This window comes from Erinaceus europaeus, chromosome 1 (genome assembly GCF_950295315.1).
Source record: "Erinaceus europaeus chromosome 1, mEriEur2.1, whole genome shotgun sequence".
In the NCBI taxonomy this organism is placed as follows: domain Eukaryota; kingdom Metazoa; phylum Chordata; class Mammalia; order Eulipotyphla; family Erinaceidae; genus Erinaceus; species Erinaceus europaeus.
In genome coordinates this window covers 39,029,066-39,048,144 of record NC_080162.1, presented here as the reverse complement: position 1 = coordinate 39,048,144, position 19,079 = coordinate 39,029,066, and the positions used below count along the sequence as shown (strand labels likewise).

Here is a 19,079-nt window from a genome sequence, read left to right as displayed (position 1 = left end):
TTAATTCTAAGTTTTTCCCTGATTTACAGTAATTCTGTGTGGTTTCTTGGTTAACAAGAAATGGTATGGTTGAGTCCTCTTCCCTGAGCCTCAGTTTTTTTCATCTATAAAATGGGACCTGGAAAGTCTTGGCAGACAGCCCCCAGAGCTAGCCTAGGCTGAGAACAATGTTGAAACAGAGGGACAGAGGGGGTGAAAGTGGGAAGTAGGGAGAAAAGAGGGATGCACAGGGTTGAGGAAAGGAGAAGAGGATAGTGGAAAGGAGAAGAGGATAGTGTTTGTCAGAAAATGGCCTCCAACAGCCTTTTCCAAATGTTCTGGGATGAAATAAGCATTCACAGGTACTTGGGCTCAATCACATGGGACTTCAACTTTCATTGGCTTTTTGGGACTTGTCCCAATTTTCTACATATCTTTACAGTTTAGAAACTAAGTGGTTTCTCAAGTGGTATGCAGTACAGCAGGGACATAGCATTTAATGGACTGTGACAGAATTGCATGCAAGTTTCTGGAAAAGAGCCTGGCACTTTGGAAACACTCAAAAGTCACCTTCCCAGGCTGGGGGTGCCCAGAGAACTGGCTTGTGGAGAGGTCTTACCGCCGCCTGATGTCTGGAGCATCATTCACCCACTGAGACACATTGTCACAGAGTGGCCACTGGTCAACAGATGCTGTTTAACATGTTAGTCACAGGTGTGAACAAAACAAAAGTCCGCCACTAGGAGGGCATCTAATGAGAAGAGTGGATAATGAACAAGGAAATGTGAATTGCATTCCATGGAAAGGCGTACACTGGAGAAGTCAGGTAGGAGGACAGGACAGGAGGAACATGCTGCTAGTAGAGCTGTGCGATACAGGGGTCAATGGAAGGGCCTTCTGGGAAGTGACATTTGTGAAGAAATCTGAAGGGAGTGAGGGAGAAAGTCCTCCAGCAATGAGAACATGAAGAATCAGCATTGGACATCAGCAAGAATGAGGACAGGGATGCTGGTGAGCAGGGGCACTGAGAGCTGGCTCTAGAACCATCCAGGAATAGGGAGGCATGATTCAAAGTCAACAGCTGGCAGTATGGTGTGTGTTATCAGGGGGAAAGGAAATGAAGAAGAGGTAATGAATGTAGAACAATGAGGTATCCTGGCTCCCCCACCTCTGGACCTGGTGGCCCAAAGACTATGAAAGTCAGCCAGCTGCAAGGTCAGTTTTGTGACAAAGAAGGTTCATGGTGAGAGTCAACATTGCTAGTCCCTTGCTGTACTGAGAAAAAGGCAAAATTATAAGAGGGCCAAGTAAGGGTAGGGTAGATAGCATAATGGTTATGCAAAGAGACTCTCATGTCTGATACTCCAAAATCCCAAAGAAAAAGGAGGAGGAGGAGGAGGAGGAGGAGGAGGAGGAGGAGGAGGAGGAGGAGGAGGAGGAGGAGGAGGAGGAGGAGAAGGAGAAAAAGAAGGCTGAGTGAGTAAATGAGAATAAGGCATCATGATTGATTAGCTATGTCTGCCATAAGCAGAGGAGGATAAAATAGGAGCTTGAGTGCTACCCAATATTAAAGCAAAGAAATAACATTTACCTTAATGCTATAAGCCAAAGCCAAACAGGCCCAGGCTTCCAGCAGCTATGAAGGCCACCCTCTGACATGTGGGTGTGGGCTAGGCACTGGCTCTGATTTCAGTCAGGTACCCTATAGCCCTATACTGGCTCTCAAGTCTTCTAGGATTTCAGCTCCTCCAAGAAGAAAAAAATCCAGAACACTTGTGTTTCACCACTCTCTCTCACTAGAAAGGGGAGAGTACACCTTTTTACCAGTCATCTCTATCAGGAACAACACAATAGACCACTTTGTGGGCCCCCATAGAACCTTGCCCTCAACTTGGATCAACAATGGTAGAGAATGTTCCATCTTCCGAAGGGAGGATGGACAATATACTCTATGCTGCACCTGAGGAAGATGGGTTGATATTGAGGCAGCTTGGAATGTTCCTACTCATGACCACAGGATGTGAGCTCAGATCTACAGGGATGCAGAGGTCACATAGGCTCCTAAGCTGAATATGGGCCCCAGACCAAATCAAATAGATGGGGTTTACAGTCAACAATATTTATACCCCTTTCCCATGATAGGGAACTACTCTCTTCCCTGATCCAGCTTTCTGTCCCTTTTCCAGCCATGATATCATCTCCCCAGACAATAACTTGGATCTACCTGTATATCAGATTTCAGGCTCAGGGGAAAAAAACAAAACAAACAACAACAACAACAACAAAAAAAAAACTAGTATAGCCACAGACCCTTTGGAATATAACTAAAATGTGCCTACTAGCTATCTACAAAATGGAGGACCCCCCCAACTCTTCATCTGCACTATTCCAGCCTTTAGGTCCATGATTGTTCAACAATTTGTTTGGCTTTGTATGTTAACTCTCTTTTCAGCCACCAGGTTCTAGATGCCAGCAGGATGCCGACCAGACTTCCCTGGACACACCATCCCACCAATGTGTCCTGAAGCCCCACTTCCCCAGAGCCCCACCATACTAGGGAAAGAGAGAGGCAGGCTGGAAGTATGGATTGGCCTGTCAATGCCCATGTTCAGCGGGTAAGCAATTACAGAAGCCAGACCTTCCATCTTCTGCATCCCATGAGGATCTTGGGTTCATACTCCCAGAGGGTTAAAGAATAGGAAAGCTATCAGGGGAGGGGATGGGATATGGAGTTCGGGCGGTGGGAACTGTGTGGAACTGTACCCCTCTTATCCTATGGTTTTGTCAATGTTTTCTTTTTATAAATAAATAAATAAATAGAAAAGGGAGAGAAAATGAGATGCTTGGTGGGTAGACCACAGCTCCCTATGCTTGCAGATCCACCCCTCTCACACCTGCAGCAGTGGCAGGCAAGCAAGTCATGAAGTGGAGGCTTTATCCACCTCCATACTGAGCAGCCAACAAGTTACAACCTGTGTGGGATGCCACTCTTCACTCCTCACTGCCACCAGATCATCCAGAGAAGATGGTTCATCTCAAGGCAGTTAGGGCTAAATGTGGGTGGGAGAAGGAAGTGGAAGGACTAGGTTTCTCAACCCTGAGCCACACCATCTGAAAAGCAGTGGCCCTGGGAGATTAGCCCACAGGAGGGAAAGCTTATAGGTTGCATGCTGGAGCCTGCGCACTGGTGATTCTTCTTGTGTGGTCCTACAGAAAGATTCCCTGCCCACATGGGTGTGTTCACACGTGTGCACGTGCATACACATCCACACATGCATGCACCCACATGCTGGTTTACTAAGCCTGTGGTGGGGCCCAGGGTTGGGTATTTTTCTTATTAAATTTCCTGGCAGGGTTTGGAAGGACTTCAAAATATGGCCAGGGGGTAGAACTCACAGGAAGCAGGCAGATTCCAAGCAAGGTAGAGTAACTGCCATGTGAGTCCCATCCTGGTAGTTATGGAAAGTGGAGACTCAGTGTGGAAATCAGGCCTTGTATTCTGAGACTCTGATGTTTGGTCCCTCCCCTTTCATCCCTAAGATGCACCTGATAAGCCTCCAAGGCACAGGAGACATTACTGGGATGGAATTCCCTGGCACTTCCTGTCTGCTTCAGGCCTCTCAAAACAGCCAGAATGATCTTATCACCCCCACCCCACACCATAGCTTGGAACTCTGCAAAGCCTTCCAAATGTGCTTTGGAGGGAAGTCAAACTCAAGATGTAGCTCTCAGGACACTTGACTCTACTCACCCCGTCAGCTACAGCCCTCCACCGTTCTAACCACCAGATGCAGAGACAGTACTTATGGGGGCTGGGCTGTGGTGCACCCAGTTAAGTGCAAAAACCAGAGTTAAAGCCCCTGCTCCCCACCTGTATAAAGTCTCTTTATGAGCTGTGAATAATATCTGCTGGTACCCATCTTCCTCTCCCTCTACCTCCTTGTCCATTCTCAATTTCTCTCTATCCTATCTAAAAAAAATATATTAGGAAAATAAAAAGGCTGTCGGGAGCAGTGGATTTTTAGTGCCAGTACTGAGCCCCAGCAGCAATCCTGGTGGCAATAAAAAAAAGCAATAATAACAAAAGGCAGTACTTACCATGGGAGGAGAAGTGGAGACAGGGAGTGGTGTGCACATGTAGTCCACAGCCCCCGAAGTTATCCCACCACCCCTAGGCCATCACATGTCATCAAGGTCATCAGTCAGCCCAGGAGAAAATGTGACCTCAAGTGTCCCTACATAGGGTTCCACTGTCTTGAATTGGCCTTGCAGGCGCCCCTGATCCGGTGACTCAGTGGTGGAAGTCTCTGAAGTTCCCCGAAATATGTACTGGGTCCCTGTCACTAAGCCCTCAACATTCAGGCCTGTTATTAACTGTGACTGTCAGTGATGACTACCTCTTGCCTGCCCAAATTAGCTCCACGTTGGCAGCTTGTGGCTAGGTGTTCACTATTGGATGATAGTCCCTAGAGCCCAGCTTCAAGGAGAATCCGAATGTGAATTAAAGCATTCAGTTGGTTATCAATTGGGAAGGGAGATTCAGAGCCTTTGAGAATTATTAGGCTTCTCAAAGACTCTGCATTTCATCTCCTGCTCCACATGGAAACATAAAGACAGAACAAGTGGAACTCCATAGGTGGCAGAACTCTGCTTTAATCTCTATCATAAATAAATTTTAAAACAAAAATTAGGCCAGGGAGGTGGCTCAGCAGTACAGTACATGGCTTCCATGAGGCCCTGGCTCCATCCCCAACACAATATAAAATGTAAAGTTGAAAGTACAGTACCCCCAGCCCCTCAAGCAGCAGCCTCCAGTGGGGAGTTCCTGTGGAGTCTTCCCACACATGCTTGGTGGTTTGACTTCATTGATTTGTAACCACTAGGGTAGTCATTGTTTAGTCTGTTTAGAAATTTACATGGGATCTTGTTATAACCATGTTTTACTCCTTGCATTTCTAAATGGTTGTATTAATCTTACACAATGAAAATGCTGAGCTCTGCACAGGAAGGGGCTAGGGAGGCTTTGCTCCCTGCTGCATTGGTCCCAGAACCATCTGCTGAGCACATGAATGAATTGTGGGTTCCACCTGGCTGGCAACCTACTAGGGTCCCTGTGGGTTCCCTTCCTGTGGGTCAGCTGTCCCCACCATCTACCTGCAACGTTGGCCACCCGCAGAGCTTCCTGATTCTTGGGTGTCTTGGAGCGGTTCTGGCTGCGCTGCTTGCCCCCCGTGGAGCGGGCGCTGCGGAGGTGGACTTCAGTGGCCTTAAAAAAAGCCACCATAAAGGGTTGCTTGTTCTGGGGCCCGTGCCGTCCAATCAGACCCGCCAACTTGGGGTTGATGCTCTGCCCTAGACCGGAAGCAGCCAAATGCATAAGTGGTTAGAGGAGAGGCAGTGAGCTGGCCAAGGGCAGCACAGCCCCATATGGCTTCATCCATGCTCACCATACAGTCACACTCCAGTTACTTGTCAGTCAGCCAGTGTTCATCCAGCATTTACTTTACACTGGATTGTCCCAAGAGCGTAGAATAGCAGGAGGACCACTCAGACAAAATCCCCTGTCCTCTGGGAATGTGTGCTGGGGTGAAGGAGGGCAGGAAACAGAACACAGGTATCCTCCCAATTCCCTAGACCAAGATGGGCTTGAAGTCAGACTGAGGTTAGCATCTATGACAGTTGGAGTTCTACCCACATCTTGTTGGCCCAGGCAGGACATCACCTTATTCACCTAACTTCAAAGAGGTGGGGCAATCCCGTTCAATGTCAAGAGGGTGGGGTCAGTTTCAGGTAAATGTAATGACTACTTTTGTAGAGAGGGGACACTGGAGCAGAGAACTGAATAGCAATGAAATGGAGCCACATGGACATTTGAAGATAGGGCATTCTGAATAAAAGTTACTGCAAAGAAAATGCCTAGGCAGGGACCTAGGCAGTGTTCAGCAAAAGTGAGGATGCTAAGCGCTTCACTGGGGCAGAAACCATGATTGAGGGGGGCTGTAAGGTAAGTGCTGGAGTTTTAAAAGAACAGGAATCTGAAGGCATCAGTGAGCATTCTGCCTTTACTCTGTTCACTGGGTTGACATTTTCCTCCAAAAGTCATGTCCCAGAACCCCAGACTGTAACCTCATTTGGAAATCACATCTTCTTTGCAAATGTAATTAAGATAAAGTCACACTGGTTAAGGGGGGATCCTATCTGAGTGTCTAGTACATCAGAAGAATGCCATGTAACACACACACACACACACACACACACACACACACACACACACACACACACACACACACCAAGGTCTCCTGGAGCTACCAGGAGCTAGAGGAAGGAATTTCCCTAAATCTTGGAAGAAAAGTCTTGGAACAATGTGATTGGGAGCCTCCAGGGAGTGAAAGAATAAAGTCTGTTGTCTTAAGTTCTCCAGCATGCACCAATTTGTTGTCTCCATAACAAGGCACTGCTTTTTGGGAGGCAGAAACTACTAGTGTGGTCTAGTTGAACAGTGGGTGACCGGAGTTGACTATAAAAGATCAATCTGCACTGGGACTAGTCTTCAGTATCAAGGAGGGAAATGGAGACCAGGCAGAGTTGATTAAAACAGTCCAGGAAGGGGTGGCCTGAGAAGATCCATGTGGCAGGAGCAGAGTTTACCAGAAATGGTCAGACCCCTGATAATTCATTGATAAACTCATTTTTGAGTGTGTGTGTGTGTGTGTGTATGTGTGTGTGTGTGTGTGTGTGTGTGTGTGTGTGTGTGTGTGTGTGTGTGTGTGTGAAAGAAAAGGGGGAGAGGCAGACACACAGAGAGTCAGAGAGATAATGGGTGCCTCTTCCATATATGATGCCACCACTCCCAGGCCAACTTTATTCTTTTAATTATTTTAGAGGAAGAGCTGTCAAACTTTCTACCATTCTGCCATCCCTGAAGCCTCCCCCAGTACTGTGGTGCTCCCCTGTGAGTCATCTCCTGGCCTTCTACTTTATTTTGACACCTTGCTTTGAAATAATTATAGAAACACAGGGTGCTTAAATAGTAGTGATGATGATGATGACCATGATGACGACGACATACCAGCAGGTCCCTGTTCCATTGGTACACTTTTCCCCAAAGCACCTATAGCTAAAGTTCAAAGTCACAGCCAGGAAAAAAAAAAAGGCTGTCAGACAGTTGGCTGGGGAACTGAATGTGAAAGGTGTGAGAAATTAAAGAGTACACTTGTCTTTCTGCTCTTGGTATGAGCATTTGTTAAAAAGAAGGGGCCTGGGAAGATGACCTCACTAATGTGTCCCGGAACCTCATCTCGCCAGAACCCTATCCCACTCGGGAAAGACTGAAACAGGCTGGAGGTATGGATCAACCTGCCAAAGTCCATGTCCAGTGGAGAAGCAATTACAGAAGCCAAACCTTCCACCTTCTGCACCCCATAAAGAATTTTGGTCCAGTTTCTAGCTGGCTGTGCTGTGGAATCTTCAGAAATTTGCTGCTGCCAAAATTTGAGGACGAGGTACTTCAACTGAATTTAACCAAATTGCTTATTGAACAAGAATTTAAAAAATAACTATAATACCCAGAGAAATAGAAACAAAGGGTATTACAAAGCTTCCAGAGATTATACTACTACTGACAAAGGAGAGAGTGAAGTAGTTTGAACGTCTGCTGTGGCATCTACACAGCTGGGAAGTTTTCAGCGAACTCAAACCTTGAAACGGCACCATATAAAGACCAAGCTCAGAGAGGACACTATGAAGTTGCTGAAATGAATAGAGGATATTATTCCACCCAATGATAGACATACATTCAAAACAACCCAGACAAAGATGGACTGGGAAAAAGTAGCTTTTTATGATTTTCTGGAGAAATGTGCAAATGCAAGTGGTTACAGAGCTCATATAACTTGATAAAGTATCACACAATGAGAGAATTAGTTTTGGATGCTAAGGAGTGTACTGGAGAATCCTACAAAATGGAAACAGGCAAAAGACATCCTGACTTGCTCAAAAAGCTCCTGACCTCTTATCTCAGATTCTTTAAGAAACAGAGACCCCAGTATTCCTAAATGTACTCCTAAACATAGCAATCAGGAAGTGACCAAGATCCTTTCTGAGAAATACAAGGAGTTCCTAGAGCAGATGAAGCTGGAATACATCCAAGGTTTCCCAGAGGATAAAAAGGAGTATGAGGAGAAAACGGCTCATTTCAGGGAGAACAACCCTCATCTACTCCTGAAGTCCAAGAGCTCTCATATCTGCAATAGGAGGCCCACCAAAGCCCAAAAGAAGATTCTGGGGAATGCAACAAGAAGAGACAGCTCCCCCTGAAAACTATTCCAGCCAGGAGATGAGATTACTTAGGGAGCCCCCAGAACCCCCCTGTGAACACATACCATAAGTTCCACATGGATGTGAGGTCAAGCAAGGAGCTGCAGGGCATGCAATTGAGGGCACGGGTGGTGGAGATCAGCAGACGCTGGTATCGCGTCCTGCAGAGCCAGAGGGAGCAGTAACAGGCTGAGGCTGAGTTGCTGCAGAGGCAATACTGGGTGGACCTGGGTCGCTGGCTCAGTAGTCTCTCCCCTGAAGAATATGCTGCCTACAAAGAGTCATCTTGTGGAAAAGGAAAGTCCAGGGCCAGAAAGAAGACCCGTCCACCTAGATCAGACCTCCAGACCTGCAGCCTCCAGCAGTGAGGAGTGCTCAGGAGGGGCTGGGACAGAAGGCGGCTCCAGAGAGTGAGGACTCATCAGATGACACTAAGGATGATGCTCATGCACCCAGGAGAAAAGCAGAAAATAAAGAGAATGTGAGTCCTCAGACTCCAGTAGGGGGGGATGAAGATGAGGATTCAGCAGCATTCCAAGATACCTAGCTTAAATTGAAGGACTTCCCTCCTCTTTCACTCCTGAATGCAAAGTGTTGATAGATTTGTTTGAGAGGTGTACTTTCTGCCTCCTCTCTGTCCCAGTACCACTCTCAGAATCTCTTGCAATTAAAGCTCCTGAAATGAACATGGATCCTATTCAGGAGTGAAGGAGACACTGGATACTAACTTCTGGAGGGGAAAAGTTATGCTCTTCTCAGCCTTTGTCTGCTCAAAGTATAGGGGAAATCCATGAGCCAAGGCCCTTGATATGGTGTGGGCCTTTGCCTCTGGGCACATGCAGGACAACTTAGAAGGCAGGGTTGTTTGACTGTATGGAGAGTCGTTTTCAAGAAACATTTATCTAACTTCCTGCTCTCTGAAGTAAGGAGAGGGCAAGGGCATGGGGACAACACTTCATTGTGGGTATTTAATTTTAACTGTTTTAAGTTTTTTTAACTAATAAAAATTTAGAAATTAAGGGGAAAAAAAGAATTTTGGTCCTTACTCCCAGAGAGGGATGAAGAATATGGAAGCTTCCAATGGAGGGGATGGGACACAGAACTCTAGTGGTAAGAACTGTGTGGAATTGTATCCCTGTTATCTTACAATTTTGTTCATCATTATTAAATCACTAATAAAAAAAAGGAAGGGCCATTTCTGAGGTGGAGAAACTGAAGCAGGAGGGGTGGCAGACTAAGAAATGCAGTATGGCTTGGCAGCTCTTGTCTGATCCTCCCTGTTGACCTGAGGGAAGTTGGCAGGTGGGCAACAAATCTGCTGGGTATGGCTCCCAGTCCAGGCAAGATACATTGAGAACCAAGATGCCTGTGGCCAGATGCATGGCTTTCAGGTTTCAAGTCCCATCTCACTACAGAACTTCCACAAAGAAAGTGCTGGGGGATGCAGGGTAGGGCAGCATGAACTAAGCCCTCAAACTGTCTCTGCCCCTGAGAGGTTAGAGGGTGCTGCTAAGGTTGTATGAAGGTTCTGAAGCATCTAGGGCAGGAAAAAGGAAGTGACTAAGAAGTTCTGGGGTAATCACCATGTCCTGTGCTCAGTCAATGCATCAAGGGTGATGTGGATCAAGGAAATCTATCAGCTCTGATACCAACATCTGCTCTAGCAAGAATAAGACAGTTGACCATTTAGTATTCTAAGGGAGGACTCAGCAACTAACAGATGTATAGAAATCTACCTCTATTATTAAAAAACAATTTCAGAAAGGGTGGGTAACTGACCCAAGGACACCCAGCTTAAAGACAACAAGGCAGAATCAACCCAAGTGAGGCTTCATGATCCTAACAGTTATGTCACCCCCAAGTTAGATGATGAGATTGGGGCCAGCACAAGCAGTGCTTCTGGAGCTCTGGGCCCCTCCACATCTGGAACTAACTTCACCTGGAGTTCTCCTGATAGGCCAAATGTCAGAAATCCTGGTCTTCCAAGGATTAGCTGAGCACCAGAGAATTTTCTGTGATTTTTAGCAATTAATGTGTAAAGGAACAACCTTCCACAGTCCACCCCCATTTTACCTTCATCCCTCTTAACTGTTGACTTTCCTGCATTCCTTTGTGGGGTTTCCTTGAGTTCACTCATCTATAATTTGAAAAAATCTATAAAAGAAACCATTAAAGCTAAACCCCTAGGAACTGTGTTTTCCCCCAGAAGGCTTTCAGGGAAAAATAAAAATGCCTCGCCAGAAAAACCTGAGGCTGTTCTAGAGACAGTAATCCAAGCATAGCACTCTCTCTTTCTTTCCACTCTCCCTCAGGCCAGAGCAGATACCCACAGTCCAGGTTGAGAAATGGGTGGACAAACACAGGATGGGATTGTCAAGGGGTCCAGACCTATATCTGTAGCTGATGCCTGTGGGGGATGAGAAAGAAAGGTACATGCTGGGCCTTGACTCCCTCATCTATAAAAATGGGGGTGGTACCATTAATGTCACCCAAGCCCCCCTTCCTTTGTACCCACTATTCACTTAAGCAGCTGGTCTTTAGCAGACCCCATCCTGGCCATAGGCATGGAGATTGAACCCTAATAAGTAACAAACCCCTCTACCTCCTTTATAGGAGTGATCACATGATCCAATTTAGTCAATGAGAGCAGAAGAGGTATCCTCTCTCTTTTGGAGTCCAGAAACAACCATATCTCTTCCTGAACAGGACTGAGGGAGGAGGGATGGATTAAATTCCAGAAAGAGGTACCACAAGTGGACAACATTTTCAAACAGACTGACCTAGTGGAGGGAAGGGCAAAGATATGCACATGTGGGGGTGGGGGCATTCCCAGGATTAGAATCTTGCAGCTAGAAAGGGACAACGCCAGAATTCAAACTCTGGTCTGTTGGAAGTCAAAAACCCACACTTTTAGCCAAGACACTGGTGTGTCCTCATGCTGCAAATCCTGCTTTTGGAGATCAGAGTGATTTAACCTCATAAAATGTGTTTGGGAGTGTTCTCTCTTGCTCTATTTTTTGGAAGAGTTTGAGGAGAACAGTTGTTAGTTCTTCTTTGAATGTTTTATAAAATTCATTAGTATAGCCATCTGGACCTGGGCTTTTGTTCCTGGGGAGGCTATTGAGTACTGTTTCAATTTCTGCACTTGTGATTGGCCTGTTAAGTTCATTTACTTCTTCTTGTGACAAGATTGTCAGTTGCTATGACTCCAAGAATGTGTCCATTTATTCTAAGTTTATATACTAGGTGTGGGTGGTGGGGGTTTAGGTTATGTTTCTTGTTATTCCTTTGCGCTGTTTCATACTCTATGTAGTGTGTATATGTGGCTTCTCTGTACAATTTCATTGTGAATTCAAGCCGTGGGAAGGTTGCTACTAGATGGTAGTTGTGCTTGAAGAAGGAAAGTTCAATTTACCATTTGGCCATCAGGGATGCCTACTACCTTTTAGCTGCCATCTGCTGCAAATTACCTTCTGTATGTATGTCTGCCTTAGTTTGTAGGGGCAGACAAGACTGCTCAGGCAAATCCCTAGCTACTGCGGTGTGGCCACGCCATCAATTCAGCCAACTCACACCCATGAAGACATGGGCCAAAGCTCAGAGGTTATCCCCTCTCACAGTCAACACCCTACGCAGCCTTGATTGCTGTTGCTCAGAGGCAAAATGGTACCATTTGTTGCTGGAGCTCCAAACCTCCACATGCTTGGCTTCAATCCTGTGTCCCTTCTGACCCTGTCCATACACACCAGCTCTCACCTGAGGCCTTGGTGTCTGCAGATGTCCCAGCTGCAGTTTAATGAGTTTTTAGAGCTTATGGTTGTCAATATTTGTTGTTTGGGGGAAAGTCTTTGCTGTTCGCTATTAGTCCATAACCATGCCTCCTGAAACTTCCTCAACCTGACTTTAATTTTATTTTTTTTAAATAGATTGAATACTTCAAGTTTTTTTTTTTAGATGTATTGTCTGTGTTTATTGGATAGAGACAGAAATTGAGAGGGAAAGGAGAAAGAGAGAGAGAGAGAGACTTGCAAACCTGCTTCACAACTCATAAAACTTTCCCCCTGCAGGTGGGATCGGGGAGGATTGAACACAGATCCTTGCACATGAACCTGACTTCTATTAAACATACTATTGACAACTTTCTATCAGTGAAGCACAGTGACCTCATTCTCTGGTCCCAGAGGAGCCTTTTATCTACTAATTCCTGGGCCTCACCCTTCCCCACTGATGGGAGATTTAGGTAATGTGTCCTAGGCTTGAACAACCACTTTGCTCATTTGTTCATCTTAGTTCATTCAACAACTATTTCTACGACACTCACAGTATGTCAGCCACTGTGTTAGATACAGACAACAGTCACTACAGCTCCTAGAATCAGATAGGTGAAGGAGGTAAGCTCAGGGGTGCAGAGTGCCAATAACTCACAACAGTGAGGACTCTCAGGGAATCAAAACAAGACAGGGGCCCCTGGGAAGGCATCTTCCAAGCAGAAAGAACAGCAGTTCCTGTCCCAGAGGCAGGAACATTCATGGTGTGTTTTAGGAACAGCAAAGAGGGAGGAGGGCTAAAGAAAATAAGGGAGGGGAGTCGGGCAGTAGCACAGTGGGTTAAGTGCACGTGGCGCAAAGCACAAGGACCGGCTTAAGGATCCTGGTTCGTGCCCCCGGCTCCCCACCTGCAGTGGTGTCACTTCACAGGTGGTGAAGCAGGTCTACAGGTGTCTATCTTTCTCTTCTCCTCTCTGTCTCCCCTTCTCTCTCCATTTCTCTCTGTCCTATCCAACAATGACAACGACATCAACAATAGTAACTACAACAACAATAAAAACAAGAGCAACAAAAAGGAAATAAATAAATATTTTAAAACATTTAAAAAAAAGAAAGTAAGGGAGACAGGTAGGGCCAGATCAGCACATTTTAGGTGTCACAGCAGGCACAAAAGACTTGATAAAAGGGGACATGACCAGAGTTCCATGGGGAGAGGCCCATGCTAGTTGGTATATGGGATCAGACAGATCAGAAGTTAAGAGAGGAGGTCCAGATATAAGTCCCTTCCCTTCCCCATACCCTCCTCTGTCCCGACCCACTTCACCCCCAGCCTCCAGTGTTATGGAGAGATCTCTCTGACCCATGGACACATTGTGGCATAACCCAATAAATTCAGCAATTTGGGATGATAATCAGCTTCACCCCAGCATGGGAGAGAACAATAAAATTGGGCCCAAGCCACATCCACCAAATGGTTAACCTCCCAACAGTCACATTTCTCCCTTGGCCTGGGGATATGAGCTATAGGGCTGGGCTCAGGGCTGTTCTGGGCAGTGTGCAGGTGCTTCAGCAGTTTTGGGTTCTGCCACTCCCCACATAGGGACAAAGCAAAAATGTTACTAGCCATAACCCAGAGCCTCCCTAAGGTGTACCCCACCAGGGTTAGAGCAGGATTTTTATATATACTTTTCTAAATAGCAAGATGGGCATTCTGTTCCCCCATGTTCAGGGACATGCTTAAAGACGTGGAGGTATCAAATGGCATGTGATCAACCTCAGTATACAGGTTAGTGGAATCAGGAGGGGAAATGTTTAACTTGTTGATGCTTTCACCCAGGGCTAGGCAAACTAAAACCCACAGTCCAAATTCAGTCCACTGTCATTGTAGTAAATAAAGCTTCACTGGAACACAGCCAGAGGCCTCATGCTGATTGTCTGTCTGCCATGAAGCTGTAGCAGCACAATGAAGGGGCAGCAACAGGACAGGCCCCTAAGAACCCCAAATATTTGTTCTCTGTACTTGCAGAAAGGTTGGCTGACCTCTGTTCCAAACCCACCACTTCCAGCCTTGTGACGAAAGCCCCAAATCTCCCCCTGAGATGAGACACCTTTACAGTGGCTTGTCTCCATTGTTGGTTCTTAACAAAGATGAGACACCATTCTGGTCTATTCCATGCAGGAGTTCAGGTAAGACTCCTTAACCCATGTTTACAGAGAACATAGGCCAAGGCACAGGTGTGAAATCACCTCCCAGGGAACCACTGGAAGTGAGGACACAGAGGGAGAGTGGTCCCAGCCTGGTCTAGCTAACTTGAACCTACACACTTTACAGCCATTAGCCGAGTGCAGGCTAGGGATGTGTGTGGGAAAATCAGATGAGAGACAAGGCCTTGGCACCAAGGCCCAGAGGGGAGATCTTCCTGGAAGAGAATCAGATGGACAGAGATGGGAGTGCAGGATTTGGGGATAAATAACTGAGGTCAGAACCCAGCCAGAATACAAGGCCCTGAAAGGCAGGCCTTGGGTGGGCTTAGCCCCAAGGAAGGTTCCCAGAGTACACACAGAGCACAAAATGGCCCCTCGAGAAAGACGGGATGCTACTCGCCCACAGAAAGGGTGACATCTTGGCTTTGTTGTGGCTTCTTTGTTTTCCAGGCCTGGGGCCATCAGCTGCCCTTCAGAGGCTTGCAACAGCGTAAGTGTTTCTCGTTAATTGTGCAAAGCACATTGATTCCAGTCTCTTCTCTCCGTGGACAAGTGAGAACATGGTTAACACTTGTGATGGCAGCCTGGCCCAAATTATCCAATGCTGCCCCACCACCACCACCACATGGTCATCAAGTGCTCTTCTTGCTCTTTCTCTCTCCAGCTTCTGAACAAACAGGATGCGAAGCAATCACAGGGGCGAAGGCACCTGGGAGCCAGCTGTGTGGTGTGTGGGACCACACGCCAACTTTATGGGGCTTAGTCTCCAGAGTGGTGGGGGGTGGTGGTGGTGGTGGCTCACCTCCTGGTTTAATCAGTCTCCCAGCTATCACAACCCGAACCTCACACCTGAATAACAAGGGCCTTCAGTTTTTTGAATGCCCTGCAATCCCATTCAGTGACACACAGGCCTGTCCTTATGTTCTCACACCCAAAGTGTGCACAGCTTGAATGTATGTTAGGCTTACAAAGGCAGGGATGGATGGAATGGGTGGGTGGGAAACCCTTGTTCTGGTCTTGGGGCTCAGAGAGTGGGTGGTTGGAGGTCCCAGTTAGGAAGAGTGAGATGGGAAAATGAGGCTGCCAGATCGTCTTCCTGCACCAGAGAAGCAGGAGGAGGCAACACTGTCCTTCTGAGCCTCCAAGTGATTCCTCTGTGGACAAAGGAGTAAAGGAAATTCCCCAGATAACAGGAAGGTTTTGTTATCTTCATCCTGGAACTAAAGGCAGATGCTTCCACATCAATAAGGATGAAAATACCTCCAGTCCAAACCCTCACCTCCCCGCAGCTTGGGGCTGGAAGGCAGCGCCTGGAAAGAAAGAAAAAAATCAAGAAACAAAAACCATGTGCTTGGATCCACAGTGTAGGTAGAAAGCCTTCTGGGACCATCCTCAGAGACACAGAACTTGTCTTCATGACCTGTTCCCCATCCTGGCACACACAATCCCTGCATGCTGGCCACTTCCTGTGTAACAATATGAAAGCACTGTATTGTCCTGCTTGGACCCAACTGCTCCCTGGCATGTCACAGGTATCTGAGTGTTTAATGAGTAAGTGACTGGCAATGCAAGTGGAGAGACTCAACTTCAGCAAGCTGGTTCTTGCATTCAGGGGCTGGAGTGAGGGACTGCCCAGGACCATTCCCCAGTTGGGGGCACAGGGCCTGGGTGACCAGGTCTGTGAGGCACAATGCCCAGGGCCCAAGGTATTCTCAAGGACCTGTGAAAATTTTCTGATGGCTCTTAAAAATCAGAAGGTAAAACATGAAATTTTGGGGATCAGAGAACATTTTTTTAATTTTTTTTTAATTTTGGCAAGGTTTGTATTTGGCTTTATACCCACATGTCATAAAACATATTCTTGATTTTTTTTTTATGAAGAGAAGAATCCAAGAATGTCAAATGCAGCCCAGGCCACTTCTGTACTTAGCTTTTTCAAACAGCCAGAGAGGAAGCCCACAGACCTCTGCATCCTTTCCTTCTCAACAAAAGGATGCAGAGGAGACCAGCCAGACAGGAACCAGGAACCAGTATCTAGGGGGTCCTGGCATATCTGGCTCACAGCCCCCTTTCCACCCCCTCCCCACCTCATGTTCCCAGCAAGGGATCATTAATTCCACACTGGCACTGCAAGTCTGGACCCTGGTGACCCCATACCTTGAAAGACTTGCCAGCAAAGCATCAAGGGGTTAGATTCACATCTGCTGCAAAGTCCTGGAGAGCCAATGACTAGATAACTTCCTTGACCTTCTTGGTCAAGTTCACCCATCTATAAGAAGTTAGAACTCGGACTACAGAGACAGTGTAATAGTATTGCAAAAACACTTTCATGCCTGAGGCTCTGAGGTCCCAAATTCAATCCCCAGCACCACCATAAGCCATATCTGAGTGCTCTGGTCTTTCTCTCCATGTCTCTCTCATTCAAATAAAATACTAAAAATTAATAATAATAAATAAAAAGAGATGTTGAGACTGACATTGCATTCCTGGGGCTGAGTCTTTGGGAGAACTAAATGTATCAGTGACACTGAGGAGCTCGGGCAGGGTAGCCGACTCTGGGTATGGCATTCTACATGACATCATCCTTCCTACTACCTATAGAGCATGTGATATTATCCTATACCTGGAACAGATTAAAAAGGGATAAGGCCCCAGAAACTGGAGCAGCTACTCAAGTTAACACTGGGCTACCTCTAGAAACTGTCATCAGACTGGGCTCCAGAGTTCAGGAGCCACAAATTGTCCCAGGTCCTGGGCCAGCAGGAAGTCCACACCTACATAGCCTACTGTGAGGGCTTACACAGCCCCTGGCCAGCTGGCCAGCCCTCCTTCCTGGGCACCCCTGTGCTAGCACCAGACCCCAGGGAGGGGGAGAAGGACACTGTGTGGTCAGTGGGTAGAAGGAGTGTCCTCTTCTCTCCCCTCAACTGCACAGAAAGGAAGACAGGCAGGCACCAGGGCCAGTCCTCCACCCAGCAATGTCTTTCCTTGGACACTACAAGCTCCCCCAGTCAACTCCATGGAATTTATGGGAATCTCCCTGCTGAGGTGCAAACAGGCCTCTGGAAGAGTGACACCCAAAAGGGCCATAGACTAGACCACAGGCTTCCTGCAGGCCACATGTGGAGACCTGGTAACTGGGGAGGAGAGGAGGGATTCTCTCAGGCAAAATATAAGGCTCTGGTAAGGTCTATGGTATTTGTGCCTCCCTGGGATGGAGGCTAAGTTGGCTGTATTACCATCACCAGCATGTTCATTGTACAAGGCAAAGAAGTTGAGGTCCCTACAAGGGATTCTCCTGGGGACCCTCTCCTCCATGGAGAATGTGACTTCACAGTTGCAAGTTGTTGTCCAGAAGACCTGGGATTAGGAGCAGCTTCCCTGACTTGGTACCCCATTCCTGCTGCTTCCAAATGGCATCCTGGGGGGTTGGCACAGCTGCTGCTTCACTGAGGCTTCGCTTATTCAGGTGCCTGCACTCCCAGGTCAAAAGGCTCATGGACCATGTTAATATAGGTGAGTCCCTGGGAAGGTTGGCTGCCCAGCAAACAGAGCCCAGAGTCCATTTCACTGGAGAAGAGTCTGAATGGAGCCAACAGCCCAGGCACCATCTCATTAACAGGGAGACCCAAATACTCAGCATGACTTTACCACAGCATGTTCACTGGTAACTTGGGGCAGGCCTCAAGTTACCGAAGGAGCTTGGGAGAAAAGGCAGATAACTGGGCCCATCCTCTGACTCACATGGGTGGGGTTAGGGTTGAGCCCAGGAATCTGTATGCCCAGCATGCCTCTGGGGGATTGATGAACACCAAGAAGGTACACCTCTGTAGTTGGGAAAACAGATTTCACAGTTAGGAGCCACAGGTCTCAGGATGGCTGGGTTTTCTGCTTATCTCATCCTCCAAAGGGCCTCAAACTTCATAGGTCCACCTGACCATTGTACAAATTCCCTGACAGAGTGAGTGGGTGGTCTCTCTCTGATCCACATTCATGACCTTTATGTGCATGATACAAGTCCCAGGGTGACAACACCCATGCCAGCCCCCAGTGCCTACCTGGGAAGGGATGGAACAGGAGACCAAATCCCTGCCCTGACTCCAGATAGCTATCCTGAGTCTATACACCGCTAAAGTAAAGAAGGGTCCCAAACTGGTGCTCAGGGGTCTTGTCCTCCACACTTGCACTCTGGGAAAGCTAATGGAAGCACCTCCCTCCCCAGGTAATCTTGAGGATCAAAAGGAGACAGTGGCAGAAAGCACTTGCTCTGTGCATAAAGGCTACCACGTGTTGACCAATTAAGCTCTGCACTTGCATGAGCGCATCACAAGCAGGCTGGGCAGTGGAAACTGTTATTAACCCTTTCCAGTTGAAGGGCATTAAGTGACTCACTCTCATTCACGTGCTAGAGGCTAATGAGAGCTCCTGGTTGGTTCTTGAGCCCCCAGATCTACCCATCAGGCTTTTTTTTTTCACTAAATGCCAAGCCTGGCCCATCACTTCTGGGCAGCAAATGCAGGGGGCAAAGGAGCATAAAGATTCTGACTTTGTTCTGGAGAGAAAACTAGTGGCAGGTCAAGTACTTGGGCAAGTGGGCTGAGTGTCATTTAGGAATAAAGGGCTGGGAGATATCACAGTGGTAATGCATTAGACTTGCTCAGAAGAGGTCCCAGGTTCATTTTTCAGCATCAATAGCCAGAGATGAATGGTACTCTGGCCAAAAGAAATAAGAAAACCAAACCTATCTAGCACCAGTGGGCAGACAGCACAGCACCCATGGAGATCAAGCTGGGGAGTCTAGCCAGTATATAC

The 19,079-nt window shown here is 47.2% G+C and overlaps 1 protein-coding gene across 2 annotated transcripts in view; it reads right to left on the bottom strand.

Moving 5' to 3' along the window:
• Nucleotides 1-19,079, bottom strand: part of BMP7 (bone morphogenetic protein 7) — a 108,526-nt gene that overhangs the window by 10,270 nt on the left and 79,177 nt on the right. The window contains exon 4 of one of the 2 annotated variants that reach the window (XM_007525141.3): nt 5,134-5,331. The exons of the other annotated variant lie outside the window; for it this stretch is intronic. Within the exon in view, the coding sequence (XP_007525203.1) occupies nt 5,134-5,331 (198 nt within the window). The remainder of the gene's footprint in view (nt 1-5,133; nt 5,332-19,079) is intronic. 2 annotated transcript variants of the gene reach the window in all.